Raw genomic sequence first — 19,759 nt, 5'->3', positions numbered from 1 at the left:
TCGTCACTGGCCAATCACTAAAAACCTCACAGGGTGTGCCAGCGAGGTCAAAGGATGTTTCGTCGTCACTAGGTCGTTGGGTCACGTCTCTGGATATATCCCTCGATTACCTTCAATCACTAGGCCTTAAAACCTTCGCTCACTAGAGTCACTCAGCTGCCGCTTAAAATTTTGACATTTGAAGTTACAGAACAATCTAAATTTATTCAGACTGAAAGTATTCAAGGGTTAACTATACTAATTGACTTAAGAGATCGAAGACTGTTTTCTGTCTTTTATACTTCACTGTTTGACTTTGAAGGCTGAATTTTGAGCTGGTTTTTTACTGTTTGAAATGTTCGGGTAGAATTTTGCTTGGGATAAATTTGTCTGTGCTGGAGAAACATGTAATCGCAAAGATGTAGGCTTTTATGCAATAGTAAATGACTGAACACGTACCTTTGTCATTCTCAGCGACTGAATCTACTTCAATAAATTTATACTTCAGGTTGCTTAGATGCATAAGGTTCTCAGAAGCATGCAATGCACTGTTCTCATGGACACCATTGTGACCAGATGGTAAAACACGATCAAGTTGGACATTAACCCCAACTATTAAAAATAAACCAAGTTCAAAGACCAGAACAACATTATACACAACAAAATAACATTATATTAGGCTTGTCTCTACACTGTAAAATGAAAATTATAACAAACTATTTTCATCAACTATCTTGCATTGGAAAGCCTGATTTGGTTGAATATTTGGGCAAAAAAACCATATGTATATATTTTTTTAACAGGGATTCATTAAATTAACCATAACTAGAAGGATATGTCGGTTACAGCTGGAAAGTCCAATCTTAGGATGGATTTCGTCTTGCAATTTATTGCTTTACGAGTTTGTTTCCATGAACCATCCCATTTAAAAATGTTTGTCCGACGGAATACCCCCCCCCCGAAATGTTTATCCGACTCGCAAAAACGTATCAAAAATACGTATTAGCCAATTTTTGGTGCGTATCTTAAAGTTCCCCCCCCCCCAAGAGTCATAGATATGACCCTACCTTCATATCCACAAAAGGTAAACGTGCCTCAGATTTATATTTCTTTAAAACCGTCAAAAGTGTAGAGACAAGTGTGCCATTAGATGAAAATCGATATGAGTCACCTCAAAAATGAAAAGTTCATACAGGGGGAGGGAGCATGTTCCCATCACGTTCGCTTTGCATGTTAAAATTTTTCAGCGGTATTTAGTAATACATGCATTTTTGAAAATCTGAATACTTCGTATAGTATATTTCGATATAGTTTACACGTCAACTTTCCCTGAAACTCAAAACTTAATAACCTATTTTGTTCCTATAAAAATATATATTTATGCTATTTTGACAACCTTGATGCGCTTACACTCAATGGATTTAGTCAAACAGTTCGCGGTAACGAACTGTAAGTAAGGAGCGACCCGGCTCAATGGTAACCGAAACTCTAGAAAACGGGTTATTGATACCAATAAATACATCAAAAGAATCAGATTTCAATGCTGATTTAAAATATATAACTTTCATCAAGTTTAGTGCTACCCATCAAAAGTTACATGCCTGAAAAAATTTAGCTGATTTTCAAAAAAAGGGGGAAAGACCCCCTAAAAGTTATAGAACCTTAATGAAAATCAGACCATCAGATTCAGCGTATCAGAGAACCCTACTGTAGAGGTTTCACGCTACTATCTACAAAAGTGTGGAATTTTGCATTTTTTTGCCAGAAGAAAGATCACGGATGCGTGTTTATTTGTTTTTTTTTTTGTTTGTTTTTGTTTTTTTTTCCCAGGGGTGATCGTATCGACCCAGTGGTCCTAGAACATCGTGGGAGGGCTCATTCGAACATAAAATAAAATTTTTAGTTCCCTTTCTAATTGACCGAAAAAAATGGATGGCAACTAGGCCCCCTCCCACGCTCATTTTTTCACCAAAGTCACCGGATCAAAATTTTGATATAGCCATTTTGTTCAGCATGGTCGAAAATATGATAAATATGTCTTTTAGGATGACTTAATCCCCCGAAGTTCCCAGAGGGAGGGCTAAAAGTTATGAACTTTACCCAATGTTAACATATAGTATTGGTTATTGGGAAGTATACAGAAGTTTTCAGGAGGTTTTTTTTCTGGTAGTGGGAGGGAAGGGTGGGTCGGTGGTTATGTTGGAGGATCTGTTCATGAAGGAAGTTTTCATGGGGGAAGGGAAATCGCCATGAAGGGGGCGCCGGACTTGCCAGCATTATTTATTGGTTATTGGGAAGTATACAACCATTTTCAGGAAGGATTGTGTCTGGAGGGGGGGGGGGCTCGCGGGGGGGGTTACACTGGAGAATATTTCCGTGGAGGCAGTTTCTTTGGGGTAAGGGACATTTCTATGAAGGGGGCGCCGGATTTCCAAGCATTATTTAAGAAACGATCAGAAATTAAATAAAAAAAAAACAAGTTTTTTCAACTGAAATGTAAGAAGGAATATTAGAACTTAAAACGAACAGAAATTATAACGTATGTGAGGGGGTTCTCCCCCAAGTCAGTACCTCGCTCTTTACGCTACAGTTTTTTTTTAGTCCTTTCAAAAGAGCTATCTATTCTAATTAAACGGCCTTTGTGATTCAGGGGTTTGTGAATTAAAATTTTTTTAACTTTTAACGTAAAGAGTGTGGTATTGACTAAGGGGAGAACCCCTTCATATAAGTAATAACATATACGTAATAAAAAACAATAAAAAAAACAAGCGATACGGCTCAATAGTAATCGAAAGTTTTAAAAACGAAATTTTGATGTCAATAAATGTATCAAAAGAATGTGTTTATAATGCTGATCCTAAATATATAAATTTTATTAAGTTTAGTATTACTCATCAAAGGCTACGAGCCTGAGAAAATTTACTCGATTTTTTAAAGAGGGGGAAACATCCCCTACAAGTGAAAGAATTTTAATGAAAATCACACCGTCAGATTCAGCGTATCAGAAAACCCTATTACATAGGTTTCAAGCTCATATCTGCAAAAATCTGCAACTTTGTATTTTTTGCCAGAAGAAAAATATACGAATATAGAAGTTAGTTACGTAAGTTAATTTGTAAAGACATCCATGTAGCAAAAGAAAACTAAAATTTTTATACAAATAAAAGCTGCATTAACTAAAAAACGATCAGAAATTAAATAAAAAAAAACAAGTTTTTTAAACTGAAAGTAAGGAGCGACATTAAAACTTAAAACGAACAGAAATTATTCCGTATATGAAAGGGGCTGTCCCCTCCTCAACGCCTCGCTCTTTACGCTAAAGTTTGACTCTGTCTCACAACTTTATTTTTTAAAACAATAAAAAACTTTAGCGTAAAGAGCGAGGCGTTGAGGAGGGGACAGCCCCTTTCATATACGGAATAATTTCTGTTCGTTTTAAGTTTTAATGTCGCTCCTTACTTTCAGTTTAAAAAACTTGTTTTTTTTATTTAATTAAGTAGTAAGAGCGGAGGTATTAATAGTAGTGAATACGCTATCTTTGCTTTCATCCAACATATTCATGAAGGCTCAGATAGAGGAGAAATTCCAGCAGCAATATATTTAGATTTAAAAAAAGGATTCTATGCAATATCCCATTGTATTCTTTTTTGTAAATTGCATAACTGTAGTCTGCATTAACTGTTGTCGGATCTACTTAAATCTTATATGGATAATAAAAATAAGAAAATCGAAGGAGGCAATTTCCTCTCTCCAACTGTTCCTCAGTCTTCGAGAGTTAGGGTACCTCAGGGCTCTGTCCTAGGTCTTTTGCTTTTTCTAACTTATACAAATGATTTCCACCGTGCTTTGGCAATCCCGTGTAACAACCCATATTTTGCTGATGATACGGCAATTTCACTTTCGGAGAGGAATGACGAGGAGTTGATTGCGAAAGTGGATACTGGTCTTTCTAATGTTCTTGATTCGTGTTTATCAAATTTTAGTGTTTTGAATTTATGTAAAACTAATTTCATAATTTACGGTAGAAAGTCAAACGTTTGCCCTCGCATTGTTCGAGTTACTTCTACAAAATATAGATAAGGTTATCTTTTAAAACATACGCTTTACGAAACATTCATTTTGCTATGATTCAGACTAATATTAATTATTGTTCTCTCCAATGCTTATCTACATTTAAAAGACATATTAAACCAATACAGATCTTTGTGTCGATAACCTGGTGCTGGGATAATCACAAGGATCTTAATGACAAATTTATTTCAATCCTATTAAGAAAAAGGAATCTTAAATTTCATTTAGTTCAAAATTATCTGTAATTTGGCGTCTATTTCTTAAGATAAAATTATTTGCATGTTTTTTTTCTCCTGTTGAATGTGGGTCTCTTGGCTATCTTCTAGTAATAAATTATATTTAACAATATTGAAATTTTTTAAATTTATTTATGAATCCTTGGTAACTGCTACTTTCATATTACTGTTGGGCTATTGTATATTTGCCGTCGTGTTCAACTTTGTACTGTAGTGTTATTTTTAATATTATCTTGGTCTAGGCCTAGTTTTTATTTTAGCTTGTCTCCCAATAGGCCTATGTCAAATATATACATGTATATGTGAATAATAAAATGATTGAACTTTAACTTGAACTAACCCTGAAAGTCCCAACTTAAATTTCTCTGCAATTCTTAAAATATTGCATAAACATAGTGCCTTTTGATTTCATTCTGGAGAAACATAAACTTTCCCTGAAAGCTTCTACTTTATATCCTAGGAAAAATCCCCCCTTGATATCTTGACAACCTGTATGCACTTAAATTATTTTTATTTAGTAGGACTATTGTTTTTATTATTATTTAGTATTATTATTATTATTTAGTTATAATTATTTTTATTTAGTAGGACTATTTATTTAGTAGGACTATAAAACATAACCGTAAGACTATTGGAAGTATAATTAGTGATAGCCGTAGTAGTAACAGTATTTAAATTGTACCTTTTTGGTCTTGTTCAATATTCCTTCCTCATATCCTGATAGTTTCAGCTTAAAATTTTAATCTGTTTCTGAGATGTTGCGGATAAACCCTTTTGAAAGCCTGCATGTGCCTACTGTGTTTTGATTTATCCTAACGTCCCCAACAGCAGTCCCTGAAAATTCCACATTAACACTATTTGCTTTAGTACTAGCAGTACCAGCAGTATGCAATTGGTAGTACTAATAGTTGTATAATAGTATATAATAGTATGCACTATTAGTAGAACTAATAGTGGTATGCATACAGTGCATTTTTATCAGTTCAACCTATACCTCAACATGCCCTGAAAGTGTCAACTTAATACTCTAAGCCGTTCTTCATATACTGCTATTTGTTACGCTAATTAAGCAGGATGCATCGAAATACTGTATTTTGATTCAGTTGAACATCCTCCCGAACATTCCCTGAAAGTTCCACAATAACACCCTGAGCTGCAGAAATACTTCTACTACTGCTACTAGTAGTAGTCGTAGCAGTAGCAGCTCTAATAGTAAAAGTAGCAGTACCTTCTGTAATAGTTGTAGTAGAGTATGCACATAAGGTCTTTTGGTTAGTTCAAGATCCCGCTTAATATGATATGTAAGGTTAAACTTAATTCCCTAAACCATTCCGGAGAAATTGCTGACACACCCTTTTAATTCACCCTTTTAGTTCACACACACATATAGTTCATCATCACCCTCAACATTCCCTGAAAGTTTCATCTTCATAAGCTTAGTTTCAATATTAGTAGTCGTAGTAATAGTAGCAGCAGTAGTAATGGTAGCAGTGAGTACAGAGTGCCATTTTCTTGATTCAACATCCCTTTTAGAAAATTCTGAAAGTTTCAGCTTAATACTCAAAACTGTTCCTAAGACGTTGATTATATATCTTTATAACAACCTGAATGCATATAGTGTGTTTTATTTCATTTAAAATTCCATAAAGTTTTTCTTGAAAGTGTCACCTAAATATTCTTACCCTTAGTAAAGGTGGCAGTCTTAGCAGTAGAAATAGTAATAGTAGTGGTAACATGATAATAGTGCTATTTGTTGCTGAACATACCTCTCAGCATGCACGAATAGTTTCAACTTAATACTCTAAGCCGTTTTGAAGATATTGCTTATTAGCCCGTTACAAAACCTGCATGCATATGGTCTGTTATGATTTATTTGGAACTCACTCTAATCTTTCCCCGAAAGTCTAATCTTAATACAATTAGCGTCACAAGTAGCAGCAATAAGACAGTATCAGTAGAATGCTAGTAATGCCTTTTGGTTAGTTCCAAATCTGCCTAAACTTACCCTGGAAGTTTTAATTTGATGATGTAAGCAGTTCTTGAGATTTTGTTGATACACCCTTTTGACAATCTACGTACTCATAATGTGTTTTGATTTAGTTTAACGTTCCCCAAAACATTCCCTGAAAAATTCACATTAATACCCTTAGCCTTAGCAGCATCAATAGTAGCATTACCAGCAGCGGTATACACATAGCATCTTTTGTTGTTTTCAACACCCCCTCAATACACATTGAAAGTTTCAATTTTCTATTTAAAACAGTTTTTGGGGCATTGTTGACACGTCTAATAGACAGCCTACAAGCACATAGTGTTTTATTTTCAGTTAAGCATCCTCTCAACATTCCCTGAAATTATCACTTAAATATCATAACTTTAATAGTAGTAGTAGTAGTATTAGGAACAGTAGCAGTAGTGGTAGCAAGAAAATTGTGCCATATAGTTAGTTCAACATTCTCCACAACAAGCCCAAAAACTTCGTACTCCAAGCCGTTCCAAAGACATCACTGATAAGCAAATTCGACAACCTATATGCAAATAATGTTTTGATTTAGTTCAGCTTTCCCCAAAATGATCCTTGAAATTTTCGTCTTAGTAACAATAGTAGTCACGATAGTAGCAGTGGAGGTATAGGTAGTAGTAGTATTAGCAGTAGTAGCAGTTGTAGTACATACATATTGCATTCTGGTCAATTGAACACCCCCGTCATTATACTCTCCAAGTTTCGACTTAATACTCTAAGCCGTTCCTAAGATATTCCTGGCAACCTCTTTTCTATTGACAAATTCTTTGCACCAAGTGCGTTCTAAGATTTATTTAAGTTATTTATTTTGAACATAAAAACCACAATGTACATCGATCAATAGCCAGAACACATGTTCGTTAGGGTTCGTAAACCATCGCCTGATTTTGAGTTACTTTTCCATCTCAGTAAAATGCATGAAAAGAAGATAACAGAAACGTTCTTCTCAAGGTTAGTCAAAAGTCCAAGTATTTAGTCCGTTTGTTATAGTGTTTATTCAATATATTATCATCTGATAAAAATGATTCATCAATAAAAAATATGAAAAATCTGAGATGTACCTTCATTGTCAAAACATATGGAGCCCAATTCCTGAGTGTCGGATTCAAGTTTATATCGTCCTGAATAGATGGATAAAGAACCAAAAGGAACAATTTCCTGTTTTGGAGACGTAAAAAAGTCTTGAACGTCAAAGAGCTCCTCACTCTCACTTTGTAAGGCATTCTCAAGTTCTGAAACAAAATTAAAAAAAAATTGACACAAAACACATTCAACAGTAAAACTTACTATACAAATCCAACTACTTTTCTCTTTAGAATCGATTAGCTCCCGAACATCAATAATAGCTCTTAATGGGATTAAAGAGTATACTAGCTTGGCTTTTTCCTGTTTGGCAATCTTTAAAATAGACGATTCTAATATATGTGTATACATATTTAGATCGTTTTTTTTTGTTGCCAGATAAGTCAAAATGCCAGTTCTAAGAAAAAAACAACCATGTAGCCAATTTCTAGGCTTGGCCCTGACACTCTGCATGCAGTAGGCTTTGTTATATTGATTCTCGTTATAAGTAGCAAGCTCCGAAAGAATCACCTTTATTTCCTTCTTTTTCCTCAGAAAAATGGAGGGCTCCACAGGGAATACATATAACGTTGAAGGGTCCCAATGACTTGTAATTTACGCTTTCGTAGTTGTAACGGGATCAAAATTCAAAAACCTCAAATCTTCCAAATTAAAGTTACTCATGTAAAATAGAACCAATTAAAAACAGGAACCTAAAATAAGGTAACCCACAGACATCAAATAAGGCCTGATAGTTCCATTTAAAAAGTAATCAATGCAAAATGAACAAATGCTGCGAGCCGTCGGCACTAGAAATTTCAACCCACGTAATAATACTTGGCAACCAAGACAATCAAATGTCAATCAGCTTGCTAGGGAAGTTCCCACCGAACCCCAATGTCAAACATCATCCTACCAAATTAATGCACGGGGAAACGAATCCGGCCCCGAAGAAAACTAACCGGGACCCTGGAGGCCATTGTTTTTTATATGTCCCATCCAGTAGTCGTACCTTCTTTAAGTGATAATAATGATATGTTACCGATATTTGATGATTTTGGTTTTGCTAATATCTACTTTAGGGCGGTTATGGACTCCGGTGCGTCAGTTACTATAATAAACTCGAATTTATTCAATAAATTACCAGCGTATATCAAGCGACGGAAAAATTTTAATATTCCCAATTTATCTAGCGTCGCAGGACATAGGCTAGAAGCAAATGGCTCAATATGCCTAGATATGAACAAAGATAATAAGATCTTTCCTACCAACTTCATAATATGCAAGAATTTTCCATATGAGGCTATAATTGGTGCCAATTTTCTAAAATCTATTAAAGTGTTATTAGATGTAGCCAATGACAGACTCGTATATCCATCCGATCCTATTCTCTGACGCGTGGAGAAAGGGGAAGCAACGGTGAATGGAATAAAAACTTTTGTACCCCGTTTCTCGTCCTGTAGGAAAAATTCCAGCGGCAAATGGATCGAGTCAATAAAAACAAAAATAGGGAAAATGCAGGAGTATAGGCAAACAAAAATTAATAAAATAGCAGAATTATGGAACGAGATAATAAATCTCAATGCCGTCTCCTTACAGCCAACCCCACTAATGGAAGATTTGACGCAACCAAACGCCATTCTTAACTTAATAGAAAATAATTCGGAAGAAAAATATTATGGATTTGCAGTGCGTAAGACAAAGATTCCCCCAAAAACAATGCAAAGAGTTCAGATCTCGCAAATGGTCAAACCCGTAAATGATAACTCCGAAATTTGGTTTGCATCTCCGTGGGGAGAAATCCCTGAGAATCGGTTTTTTGAAGAATATATCATTATATATGAAAAAAGGGAAGATTTTTTTTGGTTAACCAATGCCCGTGAAAATTATATAATCGCATTAAGAAAGCAAACGTCCCGTGTTGAAATATAAGTCATTTCTAAACGCTAGGTAGACGAGTGGAAAAAATCTAAAAGGAGCTTAATTAATACTATTAGTGTTAGTAATTCAAGAGATAGGAACCCACTAACAAGATTCCAATGTTTGGAAAAATTTAAATTAGACCATATCCAAGATGCGGAATTAAGAGGCAAATTGTGCGAATCGCTCTGTAACTTTAAAGATATATTTTCCACTTGTGAAAAAGACATTGAATTGATACCATTCTATGAGCATTCTATCCAAACTACAGGGTTGCCTGTTGCTAAACAACCCTATCGTATCCCCCATGCCTACAAAAATTGGTTATGAAATAAAATCCACGAGTTAGAGAGAAACAATACTATACGCCCAAGTATAAGCCAGTATTCGGCCCCTGTTATACTTGTACCAAAAAATAAAAAGTATATTAGGCTCGTAGTGGACTACAGAACCCTAAATAAACAAGTAGTTAGTAATAAATTTCCTCTGCCCCGAATCAACAGAATCCTGAACATCATCTCAAACAAAAATAATAATTTTACTTTTCTCAACGTTATACAGGGGTATCATCAAGTCAAGATAGCAGATAATAACGTTTATAAAACGGCATTTTCTACAACTGAATACGGCTCTTATGAATGTTTAAGAGTACCCTTCGGATTTAAAACTAGTTCAAGTGAACTATGTAGACCCTTATTACATTTATTACGAGGCGTAGAGAACATTATTCATTTCGTGGATGATGTAATTTGCGTTGGAGAAAACCCCGAAGATCATTTAGCTACATAAGACAAAGTTTTTGAAAAATTCAGGGAACGCAACCTGGAATGTAGACCTGAAAAAGTAAATTTACTTCAACCTAAAATAAAATTTTTGGGAATGATAGTGAACCAAGGTCAAATATCACCAGACCCTGACAAGATAAAATGCGTAAAAAATCTCAAACCCACAGTAGACATTTCTGGGGCTTTTGATAATGTTGTTCACGCCCAGGCCTTGCATTCCCTTGCTTGTTCCGGAGTCAATTATTCAGTTATTTCTACATAGGGATATTGGTATGATAATTCTTATGTGCGTATTAAGTGGATGTCAAATACTTCTGATTCGGTGGCCGCTAGGAAAGGCGTTAGACAGGGAGGAGTTTTATCTCCTTATATATTTAAATGTGTCCTCGCTACTTGTTTGAAACATCTATCTCCTACTGTGTTTTTTCGTGATATTGGTGTAAGTTATATTGCATACGCCGACGATGTCCTTTTAGTAAGCTTTTTTCGTCGAGGGCGGGTTCAGAACTTCCGTAAGCTGTCTTCTCTACTTAGTGATATTGGTCTATCTGTTAATATGGGAAACTGTGAGTTTATGTGTTTTAACAGTAGCATTTCTGTATCTCCATTAATCCTCAGTTCGATTTCATTACCTTCTTTGGATATAAGTCAAGTGGCTTGGTATATCGTTTTGCCCATCCATTTCCAAAACTTGCTCTGAGTTGGTTACTAATGCATTAAATAATATTCGTGTGTCATATGGTAAGATATCTCCAAATAGAGGGCGTTATAACCGTAAGGGCTTAGCTCGGCTTTACAATAGTTTTTGCTCTCCAGGAGTAAATTTTCTATTTGGATTCCACCACTTACCGAGGAAAAAAGATTTACGGAGACTTAGAAGTGGTTACTTTAGATATTGTAAATATCGGATGTATTTACCCGGCCGTTTTAAAAAAAGAAAAATTGTATCCCGTTATGGTGTCATTAATGCTTGCGCGCGACTGACCAGTTTGTCTTCTAATATGATTATGAATACTAGTAATGTTGTTTCTGTCACTGACCCCTTAGTTTGTTTTTTTCATCGTGATTTCGGTTAATTTGCATTTTTTTTGTTGTAGTTTGATTTCGTAATGATGTTGTTATTTTTTCTTTTATATTTTCCAATACTCCGTAGTGTCATTTATAATGTTCATATGTGGGTCATAAATGAATTATTATTATTATTATTATTAATAGTTATAAATTTAAAATTCAAATACTTCAGAAAAGACTGTTCAAACCATATCAGCTCATTTTCATCCCTGCTTATTTCAAACATCTCCAACAAACCTCTTTCAAGTGACAACTCTTAAACATTCTTAAAGCCCGAATATTTATTCTACTTGTCCTGTTACTTTTTCCAATAAATTATTATTTGATATATTTTATACCACTAAAAATAAAAAAAAACAAGTTTTTCAACTGAAAGTAAGGAGCAACATTAAAACTTAAAACGAACAGAAATTATTCCATATATGAGAGGTGTTGCTTTTTACTCAAAACCCCGCTCTTCAATCTAAACACTTTATATATATATATATATATATATATATATATATATATATATATATATATATATATATATATATATATATATATATATATATATATATATATATATATATATATATATATATATATATATATATATATATATATATATATATATATTATATATATATATATATATATATATATATATATATATATATATATATATATATATATATATATATATATATATATATATATATATATATATATATATATATATATATATATATATATATATATATATATATATATATATATATATATATATATATATATATATATATATATATATATATATATATATATATATATATATATATATATTTATAGGGTGTTCCAAAATGGTTGACCCCATTCTAAATGCCCATATCTCGGAAACTACATTAAATATCATATTGGAAGGTATGCTGCTGGATGATGGTTCAATGTGTATTCAAGAGCATTTCCTCACACATTCTAGTCTTAGTTCAGTGGACATGAGTAGCGACTTTAGTACCCTTTCTGCTTTCGTAAGGCGTGTTGAGTCCCGAGGTCGTCTATCTGGAAACCTGGTAACTTTAGTTTCAGAGAGCATTCAATCAAATTTTTTTCAGTACTAGTCATATTTTTCTAGCAGTGAGGGCAGGGTCTTGCGTAGTGATAAATGTATATTTGCCCGCTAATAATAAAAATGCTGAATCAGAACGACTATTTGCAAAAACCAGTGAGAAATTCTATCAATTCGTGCTTCTCTTCTCTGTGGTATTTTTCTGATGAGGTAATTAAGCAGCCAAAACTGAAAATTTCACATGTATTCATGCTTCATTCATATCGGCACATCAAATCTAGACCATGTGGCTACTTAGATTGATTTCCCCATTTCTGTGGTTTCTGTAATATTTAATTGCGAATTATCGGACCGCCTTCTCATAGAAGCGTCTGTTAAACTAGATTTAACACTTACACCAATGAATCAAGACAAGCCCAATCTTAAGTGGTTTTCAAAAATTGACTGGGAAATCATTTGATTCCTGCTATATCAAGAAGTTCTTGATACTATTTTGCAAAAAATTGATATCCTTTTTCAGTTTCTTCGGAAATCTTGCTTTGTTCATGAAACCGATATATAGATTGCTCTTAATTTTATTTTTTTTTATTTATTTTTTATAATCTTAATTTTTATTGTGCTGAGATATTCTACGCTCTAAGATGTGCCGAAAAAGAAGCGATTCAATTTCGAAAAATCCGCATCGGCAATAAGGTCCTCGACCGGTGAAAAAGTCAAAACTATAAGTTTAATGTTACCCATCAAAAGATAGGAACCTGAGAAAAATTTGCTTAGTTTCCAAAAAATGTGGAAAACATCTCCGGAAAGTCGAGGAAGCTTATTGAAAAGTACACCATCAGATTCAGCGCATGAAAGAACACTCATGTAGAGGTTTCAAGCTCCCATCGGTTTCCTGCGTGTTTATTTGTTGTTGTTTTTTTGTTCTTGCGAGGGATGTTCATATCGAATCGATAGTCCAAGAAGATCAGAAGAGCGCTCATTTGACGTTAAAATAAAGTTCTAGTACCCTTTTTAAATGGCCAAAAAGATTTTTGGGAAAATAGCCCCTTCTCACGCCCTTTTACCTCCAAAGTCGTCGGATCAAAATTTTCATATGGTCATTTTGCTCAAGATAGTTCAAAGGTCCAATAACTATGTCCTTAGGGATAACATGACACCACAGAGCACTTGGTGAAAGGGCTGCAAGTTATAAAATGTGTCCTTTGTTTGAATATATTTTTTGAATATCGCAAATTTTCCTATTCTTCCCAAGCAGAAAAGTCATGGATTCGTGTTTATCTGTTATTGGCTTCTTTGATATCGTCTTTTTTCAGAGGTGATTATATCAAACTAGTGGCCCTAGTAAACTGAAAAAGAGCTCATTCGGACGGTGACATCTATAGTGCTTTTACAGCAACAAAAGAGATGGCACCAAAGAAAAGGGGCTTTTTTGCCGTTTTATTACGCGCAAACGAACAGTTTTGGCCTGGTGAGGGACAAAATACAACTGAGTAACAAGTCTAAGAAAGATTATCGAAAGGTGAAGTATTTAAGTTTTGATTGCATAGGCCGTAATGTTAAACATTGGCACGTCCGTTACTAAAGATGCATGTAGGCATAATCCATACAGAGGGGGGCTGGTAACATCCCTTAAATTTAAGAGAGCTCTGGTTCAAACAGGATTTTCTAAGAAATGTAAACAAAGAGTAACTCTTGTCAACAGAAACTGAGGCCCTAACAAATTTTTTTTTGTATAGCATATAAATCAGGCGGCAGCTTTAAATCCCCCCCCCACACTATTGACCCTCCTGTAAGCATGAACAGAGTAAATGTTTATTCTGTTGATGCAAAATTCAGTGGTTTTAAGTTGGATGATCAAAAATTAGTAGCACACAAAATTTCTTAATTTTTAGAAAAAAAGGATCAACACCTTCAAAGTGGGATGGGACCTTGATAAATAAAAAACTTTGCAATGTAGTTCAACATGTCTGATAGCTCGAAATCTAATTAAATAAAAAAAAAGGCTTTTTTTCAACTGAAAGTAGGGAGCAACATTAAAACCTAAAATAAACAGAAATTATTAAGCATATAAAGGGAGTTACCCCCTCCTTAACACCTCACTCTTTACGCTAAAGTTTAATTTTAGCACTTTTAAAAAACGTCTTGTTGTTCTAATTAAATGGCCCTTGTGTTACAGGAGTCATTATTAAAATTTAGGACAAAATTCAAGCCTTACCGTAAAAAGCGAGGTATTGAGGAGAGGGGAAACCCCTTTATATACATAATAATTTCTGTTCGTTTTAAGTTTTAATGTTGTTCCTTACTTTCAAGTGAAAAAACCTGTTTTATATTTAATTTAATTTCTGACCGTTTTTTAAATAATATCAGGAAATCTGGCCCCAACTCCACGGAGAAACCCCCTCCCCACAGGATAATCCTCCAGACAATTCAATCCCGGTGAAAATTTACCTTGGACAATTAATCTTAACCACTCCACGTGTCAATTTGAGACGGGAAAGAGAAAGTAAGACGTATAAAATTTCCACAGTGTATAATTTCCTGTGACAAGTTCACTCCCAGGAAACTTCCCTTACCGTGGAAAATCCCACCCATGGAAAAATCCCTAACAGAAAAAGTGTTCCCCCCCCCCCACACAAAAATGTATGCCTACATCGGAAAAACAAATACTATGCACAAACAATGAGCAAATTTTTTAACTTAAAGACCTTTCCCCTGGGGCTGTGGGGGGGGTCATTTTATACCCAAAGGCATAGTTACAGGGCATTTCAACTATGATGAATAAAATGGCGATCCCAAAATTATGATTGGACGATTTTCGAAAAAAGGTGGGGGAGGGGGCCTAGTTGCCATCCACTTTTTTGGTCACTTCAAAAGGACACTTGAACTTTTAATTTCAGCTCGAATGAGCCCTCTGGCAATATTCTAAGACCACTGGGTCAATACGATCAACCCTAAAAAAAAAAACCAGGGATTTGTTAAACTCAATTTCAGTATTGGAAGGTATGCTGCTGGATGATGGTTCAATGTGTATTCAAGAGCATTTCCTCACACGTTCTAGTCTTATTTCATTGGACATGAGTAGACTTTAGTACCTTTTCTGCTTCCATAAAGCGTGTTTATTCCTGAGGTCGTCTATCTGGAAACCTGGTAACTTTAGTTTCAGAGAGTATTCAATCAAATTTGTTCAGTTCTAGTCATACTTTTCTAGCAGTGAGGGCAGGGTCTTGCGTAGTGATAAATGTATATTTGCCTATTAATAATCAAAATGAAGAATCAGAACGACTATTTGCAAAAACCAGTGAGAAATTCTATCCACTCTTCAAGCTAAAGTATCTAAACACTTTTAAAAAAGTTCCCTCTTCTATTGAGTGATTCAGTAGTCGTATATTTGAGTAGTCCATATATAACAGGTGTTGCTTTTTTCTCAAAACCTCGTTCTTCAAGCTGAAGTATTTAAACACTTTTAAAAAAGTTACTTATTCTATTAAGTGATCATTGTGTTTCAGTAATCGTGTAAGAATTTAGACAAAAACTCAAAGACGAAAAGACGAAAAGAGCAGGGTATTCAGGAGGAGACAACACCCCTCATACACGGAATTATTTCTGTTCTGTATTGTATGTTCTGTACGGCACGATCACCTACTAGGATGATAGCTTTTAATGGGTAGCATTAAACTTAATGCTTCTTAAATATTTGAAACTAGCACTAAAATCCGATTCTTTAGATGTATGTATTGTTATCAAGATTCTGTTTTTTAGAGTTTCTGTTAAAATTGGGCCGAGTCACTCCTTACTTATAGTTAGTTACCTCGAACTGTTCGATACAAAAAGCTTTAGCAAACCTTTATTGGCAAGACGTGCTAGTCCCAATTCCTGTGTATCTAGCTCAAGTTTACATGCTCCTGAAAAGCCGGAAAAAGAGTCAACAGGAACTTCTCGTTTGGGAGAAAAATGGAAGTCTGAAGCCTAAAACCGTTCCTGATAATCCCCATGCAAAGCATCTTGAACCTCTGAAACAAATCATAAATAAAGAAACATAAGAAACATAAAAATAAAACTCAGTTTTTAAGCATATATATATATATATATATATATATATATATATATATATATATATATATATATATATATATATATATATATATATATATATATATATATATATATATATATATATATATATATATATATATATATATATATATATATATATATATATATATATATATATATATATATATATATATATATATATATATATATATATATATATATATATATATATATATATATATATATATATATATATATATATTAGCGTACGAATTTGAATATCAAAAGCAAAAAAAATAAGCATTCGACGAAATTCGGGGATATCAAGAAAAAAGAAATGATTCTTATTACAACCTAGTTTGTTTCAGGTGAATGATAAATTTGAGAATAAAATCTTGGGTAAATAATTTAATCTAAAAACAATATTTGAAGTACAGTTTGACGAGCACAAAAACTAAAATGTTATAAAATACTAAACTACGTTAAGCCGGTGAATTCCACTAATAGTCCAGTCTTTTTGCTAAAACAGGGCAAGAATTTGAAACAATCATGCATAAATTTGCAAAATCCTTTATTATGACACCATAAGACATGTCTCCAGCTCTTCCCAGGGTTGGAGGCTCGTCGCAACTACAGATTGCATAGGTCAAAGGTAAAAAATTGACGTTTTGCACGTTTTTTGTAAAGATCTTATTTTCTATGGGTTTTAGGCCATTTGCATTTACTAAAAGTATCGTATAAAACTAAATTCTCAACAGTTTTTGGTTATTTTTTTTTGTACGATCAACTGTTTTTAAGATAGAGGGCAGTGATTACATGGTATTTGTCTATAATGAGTTGAAACAAATTCTCAGGTAAAACTTTATCTGTCTCTTACAAGTCTTAAATCTGTGTATTCCCATCTGAATTCAAAATTGGCTACAGAGAGAGTTTCACTCCTGCGAGTTTGTTGATATTATTACTCCTGGCGTTGATATTATCAGACTCATACTAATTTCTGCTATTTTAAATGGCGTTCATTTAGTTTTATAGGGGGTGTTATTACAAACAAACATATTGTTTGTTTACAGTTTTTTGGCCAAAAGTGAGCCAAGTTCCAATCTGTCTAACTTACAGTTCGGAAAACAGAAAATTATTTTGAACCGGCATTAAGTTTTGTATGAAGTTCGACACTTTATCCATTAAGAGCCGAGACATTTGTTAGAAAGGTAGTGATTATCTTCACTCTTTTAAAAGCAAAAGAGGTGCAGCATCAAAAGAGGCGATCTTGCTATCAATCAAATGTCACATGGACGACGATAACGTTTTAGATTTATGTAAATTGCTACACTGGCTAAAGAGAAACGAGTCATGCCTATATTTGTAACTTATTCGCCGAGTGGTATAGCCTACCCGTTATTGGTGATGCGTTACTACTTCTGTGGTCTCACAAGTGAATAAACTCCATCGAAAATTTGACTGGCTTATACAAGCAAAGGTAAATAAACAGAAAGTATCGGGCTTTACTAGCCCACACACACCTCCAAATTAACTCCAGGGTAACAAGAAGCCACACACTTTGATGGGTAAGATTAAACCTAGTGAAATTTATATATTTGAAATCAGCATGAAAAGCAGATTCTTTGGATATATCTATTGGTATGGAAATTCTGTCTTTTATTGAACTGGGTCGCTCCTTACTTACAGTTCGTTACCAAAAACTGTTTGATTTTGAATGATATTCAGCTCTATAAAAAAAATATTTTCCCAATTGAGTTTGCTCGTCACCGTGCAGACATTATTGATTGATATAGAGTTTATTGATATATTGATATAGATATATTGATATTGATATAGATATATTGATGTTTATTAATATAGAGATTACTGAGTGATGAGAGTTTCTGCTTCGCTCAATTCTATTTGGAAATCACTTGCTCCCCCAAACACCACATCCTCGAATACTCCCAAGACTACTGATATCCTCCTATCCGAGTGGAAAAAAAAAATTTGCATGAATCCGTCGCACAAAATCTAACTTTAGAGTATAAATACGAATCCAAACTTGATGAATTTCTATCTGTTTCCCAGAGTGTCCTATCTCTTTCACTATGTTGTTACAATGCAAGCGATAACGATGGCAGTCTCCAAGCTGAAACCAAAAGCTTTGTTGGTCATAGATACTATTAGTGTGTCTCATGTTATCCATAAAACCCCTTGCTCATGTCAAACCTAGGATTATTTATGCTGATAATTTTTTATACTTTTAAATTGCCGTTGTCTTTTTGAGTTGGTAATCTCACTCCTATTCCCTAGAAAGGAAATCTAACACTCAGCGTTCTATCTCCAGGCCTACAACAATCTTCTACAGTATGTAAACTGTTTGAGCTGTTTCGCTGATGAGTTAAAGGAGAAATGCAGTGTTCCACCATACAGGTTTGGATTTCAGAATAAATAGGGTACGTTGATGCCTTTAGTGTTGTAGTTAACGCCCTAATGGAGGCTAAATAGAATTTTTTGTTCCAGTGGCCAACCAAATGATCTGAATAGTTTTACTTCTGTTTATTAAGGTGCGCGTCAAGGTTCTATCACTTTGTCTACTCTTTTTAACAACGGTGTCTTAGACGCATAATCAAAATGCATATACTCATTGATTGTGACTGTATCAAAGATTGCCGTTATCCGTCATGCGGATGATGTCCTTAATCTTACCAGGTCATTGCAGCGTATCAAAGAAAACTTCAGCATACTTGAGAGCAAATATTCAAAATTGGGCCGGAATTTAACTCTGAGAAAACTGATGATTTTCTATTTAATTACGGTAATTTAGATTCCACACAGTTATTCAAACTGGGACGTTCTTTAGAAAAGTCAGTTGATAAACTCGTTTATCTTAGTATACCTATTGAAAAATCTTTAAATCAAACCCGTTTGCTGCTGATGTTCGACCTTGAAAAAATATGTGGTACGTCTTATACTTCTGCTGTCCGAAAAAAAATGTATCGATAGAATAATACTCGCTAAACTGTATAATTCAACAGGACTACCACCTTTTCTATACACAGGACGATTTTGGAAGATTCTTTCAAAAACAGATAAACGTAAACTCTGTACAGCATATTTCAAATTTACAAAATATTTACTTCATGACCCATGTCGACCTAAAATCCAACATCAATCCGCACTTATAAAATAGCTCACCCATCAATCGACTATGAGCTCCTCATGTCATCTTGGATGCCGTCCTGATTAATTGGTTGGTTCGATGGGTTGGGACTCCTTTGTCCTAGAGGCATGGGTTCGATTCCTTGCGTCGCCGATTATTTAATTTTGGGCGGCGGTAAGAAGCATGACTTTGAGCTCAGCTAGAGTCAACCCAACTCAAAATTGGTACCTGGAGAAACCTGGGGAAGATGAGCAGGAAGGGTGTGCGAAAGCAAAGGATGGCTGGCCCCCTAACTCCTATTGCGGCTCCTATCTGAAGGGCTACGAAACGGAGATCAGCATCCCCGGTTTGGACCTTAAGGGTTTA

The 19,759-nt window shown here is 34.3% G+C and overlaps 1 protein-coding gene across 1 annotated transcript in view; it reads right to left on the bottom strand.

Moving 5' to 3' along the window:
• The window catches only part of LOC148942385 (uncharacterized), a 101,405-nt gene that overhangs the window by 37,385 nt on the left and 44,261 nt on the right, over window positions 1-19,759 (bottom strand). Inside the window, exons 3-4 of the mRNA XM_089103047.1 lie at window positions 7,371-7,541; window positions 439-591 (exon numbers count right to left, since the gene is read on the bottom strand). Coding sequence (XP_088959173.1) covers window positions 439-591; window positions 7,371-7,541 — 324 coding nt within the window. The remainder of the gene's footprint in view (window positions 1-438; window positions 592-7,370; window positions 7,542-19,759) is intronic.

This window comes from Artemia sp. Qi Xiang Cuo, chromosome 17, assembly GCF_049724085.1.
Source record: "Artemia sp. Qi Xiang Cuo chromosome 17, ASM4972408v1, whole genome shotgun sequence".
Lineage (NCBI taxonomy): Eukaryota > Metazoa > Arthropoda > Branchiopoda > Anostraca > Artemiidae > Artemia > Artemia sp. Qi Xiang Cuo.
This window is presented reverse-complemented; position numbering and strand designations above follow the sequence as displayed.